This window comes from Copadichromis virginalis, linkage group LG13 (assembly GCF_057382275.1).
Source record: "Copadichromis virginalis isolate Kocher_CV1m ecotype Utaka linkage group LG13, C_Virginalis_male_GT1.1, whole genome shotgun sequence".
Classification (NCBI taxonomy): Eukaryota; Metazoa; Chordata; class Actinopteri; order Cichliformes; family Cichlidae; genus Copadichromis; species Copadichromis virginalis.
Genome location: NC_140630.1, coordinates 7950278 through 7966860, shown reverse-complemented (window position 1 = coordinate 7966860; position 16583 = coordinate 7950278). Strand labels below are relative to the sequence as shown.

At 40.8% G+C, this 16583-nt stretch overlaps 1 protein-coding gene across 1 annotated transcript in view; it reads right to left on the bottom strand.

Moving 5' to 3' along the window:
- LOC146695176 (contactin-associated protein-like 4) overlaps positions 1-16583 on the bottom strand; it is an 89304-nt gene that overhangs the window by 18088 nt on the left and 54633 nt on the right. Inside the window, exons 8-16 of the mRNA XM_085477092.1 lie at positions 15999-16263; positions 15172-15321; positions 14770-14941; positions 6908-7014; positions 4561-4680; positions 4186-4386; positions 3394-3556; positions 2995-3122; positions 2686-2856 (exon numbers count right to left, since the gene is read on the bottom strand). Of these exons, the coding sequence (XP_085333218.1) occupies positions 2686-2856; positions 2995-3122; positions 3394-3556; positions 4186-4386; positions 4561-4680; positions 6908-7014; positions 14770-14941; positions 15172-15321; positions 15999-16263 (1477 nt within the window). The remainder of the gene's footprint in view (positions 1-2685; positions 2857-2994; positions 3123-3393; positions 3557-4185; positions 4387-4560; positions 4681-6907; positions 7015-14769; positions 14942-15171; positions 15322-15998; positions 16264-16583) is intronic.

Genomic DNA, 16583 nt, shown 5'->3' with positions numbered 1-16583 from the left:
ACAACCAGCTACAAAGATAAAGCACTAGTTTGTTTTCACAGAAACAAGCTAAAGTTATTGATGTAGAGTCAATGTCCATCCATCTTCTTCTGCTTCACAAGGCCAGCAGCCTAATTGGAGAAGCCCAGACCTCACTCTCCCTGACCACCTCCTCCAGCTTCTCTGGGGAAACACCAAGGTGGGCCAGCACCCAGGGCAGCCCTGGTGTAGTCCACACCTACCAGAATGAGTCTGACTTATTGCTAGCTATGTGGACCAAGCTCTTGCAAAGAATGGGGCAGACACCCCATACTCCAGAAGTACATCCCATGCACCCTCAAATTTCCCTGAGAGGGTAAAGAGCTGGTCCAGTGTTCTGCAACCTTGGACGACAACTCCTGAATCTGATGTTCGATAAACAGATGGACTCTCTTTTCCAGCACCCTGGCACAGACTTTCCTGGGGAGGTTGAACCTGTGATTCCCATATAGTTGGAACACACCCTTCGGTCTTCACCATCCTGGTCTGCCAAACCAGAGGTACCACCCCTGATCTCGATGCAGCATTGAAGAGCTGCGTCAACCAAGACAGCCCTATAACATCCAGAGCCTTTAGGAACTCAGGACAAGCCTCATCCTGGGGAAGTTCTTTTACTACCTAAGTAATATGAAGAAATATATCACTTAAGTAGTAAAAGAATCAGTCTTGTACAAGGAATTCATGGTGTTCACAGGAGGAGAAATTATGTCAAAAATATATATGCTGTAAATGTTTGCCATTTTAAAATTCTTTTCAGGGTTTGCTTTTAAGGAACGTCAGGCAGGTAGGAAAGTAGGAAAAAGGATATTTGAAAAGATCCTTATTCTTTTCTCTTCTTTTCCTCACTTCTGAGTTCCCATGCTACCAAACTCAGTTTGTTCTTAATTCTGTCATCATTCCCCTGGCCAAATAACCTCCTCATCCACCTGCTATCAGTCCGTTAGTCTCTAATCCCTTTTCTGGATGTTCAGAGAGCAGCAATCCACATCTAAGTTCAAGGCTAGCTCTCCCTCTTCCTGTTTTCTATCTTCAGCAGGACCGGCTCTCCTTTATTGCTTTGTTGCCTTCATCATTTTTATTACTCAAGCTCTAATTATTCTAACTGAAATATGTTGCATGTTGAGCTAGCTGCTTAGTCTGGAAAAGAAAATGAAACAAATAATATAAGAGAATATAAAAAAGGAAAGGAAGTAACAGTACCTCCACACTGCAGATACTGTCTTGCTTACAGTGCAACAGTTGTAGCCTTACGGCAAAATACTGTGAAAGTACTGAATCGAGTGTCAGATCTGATTGCTAGCCTTAAGCATATATAGTTACATGGACTTCTTTTTAAGGTAAAACCAGCTACAGCGGTAGATTCGATTTCTTTTGCAATCACATGAAGTGAAGCACCTCATCAAGAGAGGAACAAAGAGGAAAGCAACAACAGCACACACATCAGTGTTTGAACTGGAGCAATTCAGTCAAGCTGAACTACAATAGTAAATAGACTTGTAAGTATATAGACTTGCATTTATACAGCTCCTTTGTAGTCTTACTACTCGAAGCACTTTTTGCTGTACAAGGCAATTCAAGCATACATTGCATACACCACTTTATTCTGCATACTTTATCAATAACACTACACACACAATCGATATGCTGGGCATTCAGTAGTTTGCCTGGGGATACTTTGAGCATGAGACCCGTGATCAAACCCCACTCTTTCTGATTACTGGACAGGCTGCACTGCCTCCTGATCTATAGCGGCACATCATATGCTCTCAGTGCAAGTTCACATAAACTGACACACAGACCATGCCAGCATCTCTTTTTTAATACTATGCTAGACTAGTCTGTTGTCATATTCAGGGGTACACATAAGTGGTCCGCAGGTGCGCATACACTGTCAAAATAAAAAACGCGCACCAGATAAGAAGTTGCAACACCCGTTTACGTACATAAGATTTTCTGGAGAAAGACAGACATTTGTTTAGAAATTTTAAAAAAGTCGAAGAAGCTCCTTTAAGCAATTACTTTGGTGTTCCTCCACCTCCAAAGAAATTTCAGAAGGAGTCCGAACCGCGAAAGAAGTGTGTATTCTCGGAAAAGTGGTTACTGGAGGTGAGCTGCCTTCAAACAAATAATGAACAGAGATGTGGTGCAAAATATGCCGTGAAAATCCCTCCAGAAAATCTTATGTACGCAAACGTGCGTTGCAACTTCTTATCTGGTGCGCGTTTTTTATTTTGACAGCACATGCACACCTACAGACCATTTATATGCACCCCTGGTCATAATGTCTGCTCTGCAGGGATGTCTGTGGGGACTTCCACCAGCAGATATAAATGACTGCAGGTGGGTCAAATGTTTCTTTTACATGGTAGTTCAGTGTTTTAAGTAGAGTGATAGAGAGCTACACGCTCTGGTGGTTATAAAAGCACTGCAGCTGGCTGCAACAACAACATCAAAAACAACAATTCTGTGATTTCCCAGAAGAGGAGAAATAAATGGCAGTGCTGCTGTAAAGTATTTCTTTTGAAGGGTTGATGGACACCATCACCTTGGCTGAGTTAAAACCACATGAAACTTTAACTCGGAGGACTCTTCTTCCTGCTCAGTTTGTACTCACATCTAAGTGAAGTCTAGATTAGACATCTCACCAGAGAGAGAAGTTTTACTCACAGTTGAGTTCAATTCGAATGAAGTCTTTGATGCCCAGGTTTTCCAGGAAGACACCAGATGATGAAGTGGTTTTAAACAGGAAGGAGATGTCGGCACTCAGCTCTCCATGTAATGTAGGAAAGTGGAGGTATGATGTCTCCTTGTCAAAAAATGCAGCATTCCAAACATTTTCTGCAAAATGCATGAAAGCATTTTAAACATGAAGCAAGGTACAGGAATGAGTTTACAACTCTGACATGACACACCTGCATCATTTTAAAAACATGTACAAAGTGACAAACTGACATTGGCACTCTGATTTCGACTTACTGTCTCCATGACAACGGAGAGGTCCCACCTTGTAGGTGCTTTCGGAGCCAGGTCTCTGGATATCACCCAGCACCAGAGATCTAACCGGGAGTGTCTCCTTATGGGTCAACAGGCCTGAGTCATTAGTCCTAAAAAATAAGGAGCAGAATTTTTTTTATTAAAAACAAACTCCAAACTAGAGGAGGGAAAGACATATCTATCTTTAGCATAAAATGTGATTCACTGTAAAGGATAATACATGTTGTTGATTTATGCTCTTGCAGCTGCCACACCTACAAAAATCTGCTGCACTGGCAGCAAATTTGGTGACTTATAAATGCAGTGAGGATATGAGCTATTTTTATAGCGGAACACGTCACACTATAATTGTTTTGATATGAGTATTATGATATACAGTACCATTCATTGCTGTCAGCATCACAGTTGCAGTGATATCTGGAGTCCACACAGTTATTTTGCAGACTGCAGGCACATTGCTGGCTCCCTGGTGGAGCTCCGCCCCAGTGAGTGTGCATTTGTCCCACATCTGGGCCTCCTACCCACCAGCTGAGGGGAGAGCCCTCTGAAACACACAGACATATCACTTATATCAAGTGACCGATCCCCAGATGGTAGCTATGTTTCTATAATGGGACACATTTTTGTAGACTATTGTAATCAATAAAAAAAGAAACAAAAAGAAAAAGACATGGCTATACTGAATGATTTTATACCACAACCACAACTATATGGTAGTAAATTCAATCAAAAGGTCCATCCAATCATTCGCTTCCACTTATCCTTTTTTAGGGTCAGGCTGGAGCCTATTGCAGCTGTCATAGGGCGAGAGGCAGGGTACACCCTGGCCTGATGGTGGAATTGAACTCAGGACCTTCTTGCGGTGCAGCAACAGTGCTAACCACAGTGACCTGTACTGCCTTGAGTCAAAAGGTCCTACTTTTTTATTACTGCTGGCTGCCAAAGGTAAAACAGACATTCTGTTGATCATATCTCACATTATAAAAAACAATTAATTATTATTAAAAACAGAAACCTGTTATGATGCAATGTGATACACAATACACACTATGCAAGAGTCTTAACTATTGTCTTGAAGTACCCATGCTTGGTCCAAAATAACTTCAACTGCCTGTTTAAACTGCATCACAACAATACATAAATTTGGCGTTAAAGATCATCCAAGGTCTTTACCTGGTGAGGTGAGTAGACGTGACTTCCTGCAATGATAAGCAATTTCCTGTTCGCAGTGCTCTGATAGGCTTATGATTGCTGCTAGTTGCTCCTCATCAGATGCATATTCAAAATGCACTACATGTGTATTCACTTCTGGTGATGGCTGGACTCTCGTTAGGTCTGTGTTGTTGTGGTGGATCACCATCCATGTGTTGTCCTCTGGTGCAATGAAAGAAGAATAAGGGAAAGCGTGTATTTAATTTTCACCTGTATCTGTATTTGTATGTATGCAGGACTGAAAGAGGAAGAATAAGGCAGGATGAAAGAGAGAGGGGAAGAGATTGTGCGCCAGGCATGTTGACGCGTGTGTGTTTTGATGTGTGTATCAGCTACCTGTCATGTTGCAGTATAACAGCTGTGGCTTGATGGGTCCGCTGCTGTCCACATCAATGTAATAATACCCCGAAATGTTGCCTTTGTGTTTGTAAGCCTCGCAGGACTGCTCGTATATTGCTGAGGAGAGAGAGACATCCTCGTCATCATCACTGCAGACATTTAAGTTTGTTTTTCTGTCTATGCAACTGCACAGTGGTTGCTCATTTCGTTTTTCAGCATCTGGTCTTGTTCAACATATTGCAAGTAACTTAAGATTTTTTTTACAATGTAGATGCAGAGGGACCAACTTTTCTCCACTGGATTATCTGTTTAGCTACATTTTAGTGATATTATTGTTACCATTTAATACACTCATCACTTTAATAGGTGCACCTGTGCAACTGCTGCTTAATGAATATGTTAAATTACTTCATCATATGGTTCCAACTCAATGCATGTGAGCATGTAGACATGGTCAAAACAATCTCATAAAGTTAACTATATACTATATAGATCACTAGCCCACTTACTATTTAATTTAATGCACTAGTATTTTTTAATTTATGGAAAACATTATAACTGAGAATAAATGTGACTGACTTTGAACATGACGTGATTGTTGGCGATAGAGGGCTGATCTGAGTATTTCAGAAACTGATGATTTTCCCACACAACCTTCTCTAGGGTTTAGAGAGAATGGTCTGAAAATGAGAAAATATCCAGCGAGTAGTAGTTGGGTGAAAGTGACTTGGTGATTCCAGAGGTCAGAGAAGAAAGGCCAGGCTGCTTTGAGCTGATAGGAAGTTACCAGTAGAGCTAAGGCATTCAGAGGTGCATGTCACATCTTGACGCAGATGGGCTACAGCAGCAGAAGACCACACTGGGTGCCACTGAGGAAGAACAGGAAACTGAGACTACAATTCACAGTTCACCAAGACTGGACAATAGAAGATTGAGAATCATCAGACTAGAGAACATTTTTTCAAGTCCAACCAGGTACAAAAAAGTTGCACCTAATGGTTGCAAGTGTATCTGGCTATATATCTTCAAGGTTTATTGAATAAAGTTTATGCTAATATATCTGATTTAATTTTGCTGGTCTTTTTTTTTTTAACTCTTATATTAGTGCAAAGCAACAAAAAATGAATTATTGCCTAATAATTGTAATTATTATATTAATATGAATTATGATTGTACTGTTTATACTGGTCAAATTAATGAAAAAAAAATGGAAACCTCAATAAAAGCTGAAGATATATTCTCTAAACCCAAATCTATGTCCACAGGTTGGTGCACCTTGATTAACAAAAATTATTCAGCAGCAGATGAATAGATGTGGATATCATATCTTGTGCTCTTGTGCTTGCTTGAAACCACTTGAAAGCATGGAATAAAGCACACTGTGAATGGGTGAATATAGTGAATGGGTGTAAAGAGCAATTTGAGTGCCCAGTTACAAGAGTGCTACATAAAGCTCTATACAAGCACCAGTCCATTTACCATTTAATTTAATGCACTAGAATCTTGTAATTACCACTTATGGTTTACAGAGGCTGCTGTTGCCACTGCTGAACAAAGACTGCATAGCCATGCTTGTCCTGTAAAATATCCAGTGATTTTCAGTTTTGTTAGATGGTCAAAAATGAGCACTTTACAAAGCCCTGAAAGGAAGAAAAAAAAATAGCAACGCTTTTGCAAAGGAAATTCATTAATTTGCTAAAAAGAAGCACATGTTACATGCTCGTCTTAGAAACTGCCTCATGGTTTAAACTAAAGTGCTTATAAAGGATGTATTTTCCAATAGAGTTGTGTATCACTTCTTTCATTATTTCTTGTGTGACCTCTAAATCACTCTGTTTTTGTGCTAAGAGTTATTCCATGAGTGCTTACAATCATGACTGCTGGAAAGAAGTTAGATCTCTGCTTGACCTTCTGCCACAAAAATGTCTGAAGGGAAAGTTAAAGCAGCAGGCTGTCTAATTCAGCGGTCCCCAACCTTTTTTGCGCCACGGACCAGTTTATGCCCGACAATATTTAAGGTGTCGTGGATAAATACAACAAAATAAAACTAGTACCGGTACCGAAAAAAAGAAGATTTATTCATAACACACGTGAAAAGACCCAGGAAAACCGAGTTAACGATAAAAACAATGACAACGCTGAAAACTGATAAAAACCCTGAAAGCCATACATTTCACACCTGAGCCTCAACTCTAGCGGCCTGGTACCAAACGACTCATGGACCGGTACCGGTCCGAGGCCCGGAGGTTGGGGACCGCTGGTTAACGGAAACTCCCAAACATGAGTTGAAATACAGATCTGTGACCTTTGAACGACACCACTCAAAAAAACATCATGGCCTTACAGCTGTGACAAGTGGCTCCACTGTACCCGGTCCCAGAGCAGTTACAGTGGAAGGTGCTCCATGACTGACTGCAGCTGCCTCCATGTTCACAGTGGCTGGGGGAACATCTGAGAGACAGACAGGAAAGAAAGCACACGTCTCCATATCTATGTAACATTGTTGCAGGGGAACTACTTAATGAACTGCTTTATGACACACATCATTCTGTGTTATTGGTCTTCAGCTTAATGCATCAGTTATTCAGTGAGGCAATTGCTTTAAAATACCCCATCGTCATGAGAGAACAGTGCAAGTAGCTCTCGATGCCCAGTTTGGTGGAGAAAGGGAGAGAATGCATCAGTTCTGGGGTCTTATTAAAACTTGTTTGCTTAGTCTCAAAGACAATAAAGGCAACTGAAGACAAAAGATGGGTACTCCGGCTTCCTCCCACAGTCCAAAGACATGCAGTTTGTGGGGATAGGTTAATTGACAAATCTAAATTGCCCATAGGTGTGAATGCGGTAGTGAATGTGAGTGTGAATGGTTGTCTGTTCCTGTGTGTTAGCCCTGCGACAGACAGGCGACCTGTATAGGGTGTACCCCACCTCTCACCCTATAACAGCTGGAATAAGCTCCAGCACCCCCCGCGACCCTGAAAAGGATAAGCAGAAGCGAATGGATGGCTGGATGAAGGATTTCATAAATCTATTTATAATAAACTTCACTAGCTGGGCCCACGTCCTCATTTTAGGTTTGACAGTGCTTCAGTAGGTAAAGGTGAATGGCTTGGACATGAATTGAGCTGCGGTTTGGGGAAGGCCTCAAAGGGGACTGGTGATGGCTCCCGGGCCTGGCAGATCCCCATGTACTAAATAGAAGTGAAGAAGTTAAAGAATTGAAAAGGAGAGGGAAGGTGGGGCCAGTAAACAAGAATGAACAGCTTGGTGAACTGGGGGAACATACATAGGTGAGAACCGAAAGGTTAGGAGGGGTGGACCCACTCCTGAAATTTATCTCCAGTAATGTGTACATTACACAAAGTCTAATGGGCTTGAATTAAGAATGTTAATATCTGTTCATAAGATGGACTACAAAATGAGTATCTTACCGCTACTCTGTTATTTTAAACTTTTTACCACAACATAAAAATAATGCCATTACAAAAGTTGGAACTTTAAAGATAACATATAGGCTTTCTGCTGGAAAGTAGTCCAACTCAATTACCCCTCCTTGGTTTGGAGTTTTGTGACCAAAGTTAAATTCACTTTGGTCACTTACCACAGCTGAGTCAAAGTGAAAATTAATTCATCATCATTTCCAAGGCATTAGTAAAGACAACTGAACTATAGTGAACTTTAAACACACTTTGATCAATTAGCACATAAACTTGATTTAGAGAGCTCATATAGTTCTACGCTCTTCATGCAGGGGAACATCTGGACAAGAAGCAGATTTTATTACAGCAGCTGCACCAGCTGTGAGTTTGACAGCCTGTTGTTAAAAATTCAAAACATACCAGCAGGTCATGCAAATGGAAAGCAAATTTATTATTAATATTTACATGATGTGTGCCACTTTGCCTATTAAGTTGATATTTTTAATAAATGGTTGGATGGCGCCTCATTTTGACATCTGGGATGGAATGATCTCCTCTCCTCGCATAAAAAGATGGTCAATAAAGGCAGTGGAAAAAAACAAAACTATACACACATAGAAACACAAACCCAACTTATATAAAAATCTAAAACAACAAATATCTTACAAACCCCAGTGACAGGTGGAGGGGTTGAAACATTAGACAGCAAAGCAGACTGGTGCCAGTTGTACAGAAATAGACCACTAAATTAGAAGGTTGGGTTTGCTATTTGTATGTGCAGGTGTGTGTATGACACACATAACACGCCTATGCCAATATCTCAGCTTCTGCGACAATTTTCTTTACATAAATATTACCTTTTTAAAAATACCCACACTGGACGCAAATCATTATTCATTAAGAGTCTATGAAAGCCCACTGCTGGCTAAACCTTGTTCTTAACCACTGTTATGTTTCCTTAAAAAGTCCAGGGGGGTATTTAAACTAAAAAAAGTTCCATCAAAATAGAGAAGTGTCACGGGCTGCCGGGGAAAGCCGTGTGAATTTAACAAAGGACCCAAGATGCGGATATACAGTGAAGTGAGAGGGCTTTATTGACACAGAACCCGAGTGATAACAAACAAAAGGAGAGTGTGGCGAAAAACCAAACTTAGACATAAACTACACTGGGAAAACCAAAACCTAAACAACAAACCTGAACACGAGAGAAAGCGACTTGCAGGGAGAATTCACAGGATGACGGAAGGAGATTCACAGACAAGAAAACACCAAATAACACAGACGAACCAGCAACAGGCAGGAGAACACACAGGGCTTAAATACACACAGGAGGGAAGCACACCTGGGTGAAATCACAACTGACGAGGCAGGGGAAACGTAAAGTGAACACACTCACATAAGACAAGGGGCCTGTGCTTCGTACCGCGCTAAGTGAGTTAGCTGGATTAGATTGTTGACGATTTCGCGTGATCCTGGATCGTTCGGTTCCCCGAAGCCCATCCGGGACTTGCTGTCATAGCAACAGAGCCGTAAGCGTAAACCTGCTGGGGAGCAGGTTTACTTTATGTAAACAGGATTAGATCGTGGCCACGCAGGTATGTCCGCGTCATTCATACGAAAGCAACAGCGATATTCCACCACTGTTTCACCATAAATAAATAACATCAATGTAACTAAAGATAATGCAGCACTTGATCCTTTTATTGATTTCACACAGATACATACAGGTCATTCCCTAAAAAAGGGAAATGTACTATTAACATTCTATTACATGTATGTGATTATTACAGATGTAATTCATATTTCAGAGTAGTAATTGCAGATTACTTCGTGTAATCAAGATGGGAGACCACGGCTATAAAAGCGAAGGTGGATTTGGGAAGTCTGTCGCAGCCATGTCCTGTCCGTTTACGCGAGCAACCCATTGCGGAAGGTGCAAGATTGATAAGGAGAGTCCTCAGAATTCAGCGTATATTGCGGGACAGACAGGATCCTTTAGCTCAGCGCGACAGTGTGCTCATAGAGAGATATCGATTTTCCCGTGAGGGTATTATTCACTTAACCAACTTGTTGACGAGGGGGTGCAGGACCACCACCTGTCTTTTTTTTTGCTCTGCCCTTTTCTTGGTTGCTGTTATGAACAAACAGATTATTCCAGGGTCTCTTTCCAAGAGACGACAAGCAATATAAGTGATAAATATTACCATTCTGTAGAATATTCTTATATTTCACTTTTACTTGTTCCCATGTTCTAGTGGGTCCTGTTGTGGCTCTAATGTGAAAGGGGATATAATATAACATATTATAATATAATATAATGTAATATAATATTGGATAATATGGTGTGATATGATAAATCTACCCTACCGCCTACTGGTGTTGGCCAGAGGGGCCGATGGCGCAATATGGCAGCCTGGCTTCTGTCAGTCTGCCCCAGGGCAGCTGTGGCTACAACCGTAGCTGCCTCCACCAGTGTGTGAATGTGAGAGTGAATGAATAGTGGCATTGTAAAGCGCTTTGGGTGCCTTGAAAAGCGCTATATAAATCCACTCCATTATTATTGTTATTATTGGATTACTTACGAGTTTGATTTGTCAGCAACTTTCTGCCAGCCTTCTCTCCTTGCTTTTGCAGCCTTTGCAGTGTTCCCTTGCGTTTTAATTAAACTCTGAAACTCCTGAAATCCCTCACTCAAGAGTTCTTGCTCTGCTGCCGAAAAATACCGAGCGCGCTCCTTCGCCATTTTCGCCAACCAATCAGCGGGTTGCCGATCACTGTTTCTGCTATCGATGCGTATCCCCTTTTACGGCACCCAGTGATCGCACATTACTTCATCCAGCTGTACTAATCGTCAACAGCAGGTGTGTTCGGGGAACCGGATTACCGAGCTCACGGTTAGCGCGATGATTTGATCTTGGATGTTTCATTTGATCTTGGATGTAGTAAGCGACGTACGAAGCACAGGGCCCAGGACCTTCAGAATAAAACAGGAAACTAACAGACACAGAACCAGACAAGACACTGAACATAACAGACAAGACATAACAGAATAAACACGAACACAGAATATTATAAAGAAACACAGAGCACTGAGTCGTCGGACTCAGGACCATGACAAGAAGACAATAAAACTGTAAGTTTGTTGCCAAACAAAACAGTAAGTCAATAAGACAAAATGACTCAAGCACCACTTCATCCCACTCAGTGGGATGAAGTGGTGCCAAACACAGCTCACAAGCAAAAGCTACAAAGGCTCTCAGGGCTGGAGCGCCCCCCCCCCCCCCCCGGTCTTTAATACTGTGGCCTAATTGCTGAGTAAAATCAGCTGCACAGGAGGGTGGCACTTAAGGCCAGAGGGCGAGTAAGACACCCTCATACAGGATAAATCACTACAGGCCCTGCTTGTGCTGTATGGACCTCACATATTAAATACTGCAAAACCAGATTAATCATCCACAAGAAGTGATGTTTAAATTCAGCACAGCCATTACAAAACCTATTTATGGATGCAAACAGAACCATCAGTATGCTGAGCAAATACCACCTCAAGTTGCTAAAATATTTCATGCCTTTTAATGTGAGTGTGTGTTAAATAAAGTAATTGCACCTAATGCATTGTGATTTTACTTGGATGAGGCATTGACAGCTTCAAGCATGAGAGTCAAGCCTGACCTAAGTGGAAAATATAGAATTATAAGATTGAAAGGAAACTTGCAGATTTACAGTACACAGTTGTATGTGTGAGAATAATACATCACTGGACAAAAGTACCTGAATTTTCACAGCAATTCGTGTCAAAATTACACACCATAGAACAAGTCTGAGAAAACTGTGCTGCTGTTAACTTTTTCCTCCTCAGTCTTCCTGTGTAAAACACGGAAAGCAGCAAAGCGGATGACTGGAGGAAAAGAAGCAGAACATCAGAAACAGTGAGAGGAAAAAAAGAACATGGAGAGAAAGGAAAGGGGAAATAAAGTTTGGGGTGTGTTGAAGGAGAGGAATGAGCAACAAAGGGAACGAAGGTTGGATGAACAGAGCAGTGAATGAGTACGTAAATATATTTGGAAGGGGAAATGAGGTCAGCAAATTGTGACTGCGGAGAGTGAAAAAGAAGGGGAGGGAGAGCAGCATCTATTTTTAATCTTTTAGTCAGGGGGAAATTTGCTGTTAGAAAAAGACTTACTCAGCAGCTCTGTCAGATGGTAAAGTTTGTTTTTTTAACACCCAATTTCTTTGCTTCTTTTCTACTTAAAGTAAGTTGACATGAAGCCAGGTGTAGCACTCCGTATTTCCTCCACCACTTTAAATATTTGCATTTATCATTCTTTTTTTATACATTTTTCAATCAAGCCTGAGAGTCCACTGATACATTTGGTATACATATGATCAATCAAGCACCACTTATTTCAACAAAGTGTGCTGTGGGTTGGAGGTGAGGGGTTGGAGAAATGTAAATCAATTTTTCAAGTTGACATTTTATTGAAACAAAAGCTGCTCTGTGGGTAATATGTGTGCCATTCACCAGTGGGCTCTAATGATTTGGAAAAAGGTCTAATGTCATGTTCTGAGAGCAATGTGTTATTGCTCACACACAGCACAACATTAAACTCACACAGAGGAGCTTAACTTGACATTTTCTGCAGTATGGAAAGAGAAAATAGACATGTTAGTGGCTGCAGTTGCTCGACTATTTTATGATATGGAAATCCCAGAAATATCGATTCTGTCAGACGGTAAAAAAGGATTTTTCAGCTACAGCATTTTAGTCCCCAGCATGTATGCATACATGGTGCTGGTGTCCTTATAAAATGTTATACTGTCAATTAGAGATGGCACGATACCACTTTTTTATGTCCGATACCGATACCGATATCATAAATTTGGATATCTGCCGATACCGATATGAATCCGATATAGTGTTTTTTAATCAACAAAACTGTTTTTTAAATATCTTGCTGCATTTTGTATAAGTTCATACTCAAGTTTAAAACAACAACTACACTAAAGCTATTCTGTTATACCTGTATGCAAAAAAAAAAATTTCATAGTTCAGCAATACTGATCAATCTAATAAACTTAAACCTACACCATCCTCCCTATTCTGGTATTTTAAAGAGTACTTAGCATAAATATTAAGCAACCTAACTAATAGGGTTCCAACTCCCAGCAACAACAAAAATAAATAAATAAAAAATAGGGAACCACCCCTCACGCTCCACCTCATGATGCTTAATCGACGTAATCAACCTTAATTTGATGCAGTGTGAAAAAAAAAAAATGCACAGAAATCAATTATTTTTCAAGAAATATTAAATAGATTCAACATCTTTCTTCAACAAAATTGCAGACTGCACAGATGGTACCTTCCCAAAGGAAAAAGTACTATAGCTTACTAGGGTATGGGTATATATATATATATATATATATATATATATATATATATATTAGACTTAATAGTTACTATATACAGTAATTGACTTCTATTCATTTTACATCAAATTAAAACTTTGGGTGTCAGATAATTATTTATTAAAAGCTAGACATTTTAAATGAGAATAAGAAAGAAAAGTATGTCTTTGTGCCCCCTTTTCCCTGTTAATGCCCTATCAGCCCCCCTGGCTAAACTTTGCTAGATCCGCCCCTGCACAGTTACCAGCCGTCAGCTACGTAGAAAAGATCCTCGAGTAGAAAGTAATATTAAATAAATTCTAACAACAGCTGATCAAGCTTAAACGTGCTGCTGTTGTTCAGCCGCTGGTTTCCTCTTTCTGGTGCAAAATGGGCCAAAAGCAAACTAGAGACACGGACTCGCGACAGAAAAGCCGATCAGCTGATCGTTAAGCAGTTTCATGATTGAAGTAGCAGCAGGAGAGGCAGTCGTTTGTTAAGCTTAACGCAGGAATGCTTTACAAACATTCAGAGATGGACTTACACACTTGCTTTACTTCTCTCGGGATAACTTTGTCGGAGATGAAATGCCAGGTTGCTAGCGAAGCTCCAAATGCTATCCAGACCACCGACAGGTCCCGCATGCCACAGCCGCTCTATCACGTGATGCATACTGCTCCGACGTGCTAACGTTCTGAGGTGAGTTACGGCATGTTGCAAGTTTTGTGAGGTGCTTTCGTGATATTTAATGGATCGGATTACATTTTTTATTTTTCTCCGATATCCGATCTAGTAATTTAGGTCAGTATCGGACCGATACCGATACGTAATATCGGATCGGTCCATCTCTACTGTCAATACAAAGCACAGCACCAGATGCAGAGCACAGCCACACAGATAACCACTGGAAGAGCACGAATGAAGAGGCAGCAATCAGGAAACTTGAAGAAAAGTTTAATCAGCACGCTGCTGAACACTAATTGCTTCGGAGTGTGTGTGTGTGAACGCCTCCAGGTTTATTTTCCTCATACCAGTTGAAACAGAGACAAGCTACATGAAAAATTATGACGTTTTCTTAACCAGAACACATTTCGGGAAACATTGACGCCATATTGCGTTTGTATCATATTCACTGTTGCCTAATAATCCACATGCGACCCCATTTCACAAAAAGGCTTCAGAGGGAGATTAAGGAGGTTTACAAAGCAAGCGTGACAACAAAATCAAACATTTTAATGCCAGTGAATCCTCTTTTCTGACAATCCTCGTTAATACAACAAATGCATTACATAGAATAATGCGTTTCTTTTCCTGGACAAATGGAGAGACAGACATAAGCAATACCCAATACATGGCATTTACATAAATCAGTGTCGCAAACGGCCCCTTTAGGTCTTACCTGTCAATAATGCCGCACATATCGATTTGCAGGTGACTGTAGTTTCCGATCAGCCTCTGCTGCACCTTGATCAGGTCCACTGGCCGGTTGTCCACAGTCAGTAGACGCATGCAGCCCTGGAAAGCTTTGAAGGGGTTCAAGCACTCCTGGCTATTTTCTTCAGCAGGACAACCTGGGCAGAAGAGAAAACATCAATCAGTAAATGAAACACAAGAGAAATCAAGCCATCATTCTACCATACCACTGTATTATTGTAGGGTCTCTAACTTGCAATATAAAGAAGTTGTTGTGATTTGGCGCTATATAAATAAAACTAAACTGAATGCGCTGCGATGCAAGATTAGATTATATAGACAAAGATGAATAATGATGCATGTGTTTTATCGTTCATTTCTCGCTTACCACCAAAGAATATATGACCTCCTGTGGTAATTAAAAATGAGGGGCTCGCGTGAGCACTGGCTCCTTCATCACCATCCACTGTGATGGTCAGACGTCCTCCTCCTGATATCAAGTCCACAGAGTGCCACTGACCATCATTCAGAGCTGAACCTGAAGAGCCACACATATATGTCTAAGTGTTTTTATGTTGATATCATGTTTCAATTATAATTTGTTGAAAATGGAAAAAATAGAAGATGGTTCTTGCTCAGGAATGTCTAAGTGTGTGATATTACAACTACTTTAACATAAGAACTCCCAACAATGCTTGAAGAATAATTTGCACTTTCTCAAATGCCACACAGCCTATAACAGGACATAGTTTCATTCAGTTCTATTATCACTCCTGGAAGTAGTTTCTATTAGGAAATGGTGACACTTGGAAAAATCATGCAAGCATACAAAAAGAAGAATACCTAAAAAATACCTGTGTAATTCTCACATTTGAACACTCAGCCATCAAACAGACTTCATACTACAGACTTATTATGGTTCACTTTGGACATCTGATGTTTGGGAGTCAGTTTTAACCACAAAAATGTCTTTCTGGAGTTGGTCAGGATTTTGTATCTTGATAAGTAAATTTGGATGTTTAGATGATATCAGCTTGCTGCCTTCCAGTGTTTTGGGCTCAAAACAGAAAATTTTTATCATGATTTTTGATACTGAATTTCTAACATTAAGCTCCTTTTTTACATCACGGCTTTAAATTAGTCCAGTTAGTAAGTGCAGGCAGGATGGAGGCACCCGAGAAAGAGTTTAACATGATTTTGAGTTGTCAGACTGACCTGCGTTGAGCTCCAGGGGTGCCCTGCCAGACTTGTGGATCTGTAAATGTGCTCTGGCTTTGCTCAGGTAAAGCCAGACTCTGCCTTCTCGATTTGGGAGTTCAAAGGTCAGGAGCAGCCCGGCCTTGTTCCATGTCCGAAACTGAAGCCCCACTGAGATACCCAGTGAAGATTGAGCTATCCTTGGCAACCGAAGGAAACTCTGGGGGCCGGTGAACGTCATGGCAACAAAAACGGGTTCAGAACATGAAAAGGTCACATTGCCCTGAGACAGATGGAAAAGAGAAGAGGAGACAGGAAAATATATGAATAGAGAGGAATGAGTATAGAAAACAATCATGTCTGAATATAAATTAGTTCCAAGGCTGTCTGGTGCTACCCAAATACACAAAGATGTCATCAGCAATTCTCCTTTAAAAAGCATAGGAGCATTACCATGATGATTATAGTCAGGCTTAATATAAGCACAGATCTTAGTGAAGACCAATGTCAGCCAAAAGATTTCTAAGGTCACACCAGGGAGCAGAAGTTTGGAGAGGCAAAAACAGATAGCGAGAGAGTGAGAAGCAGGCTTCGAGAAGTGGT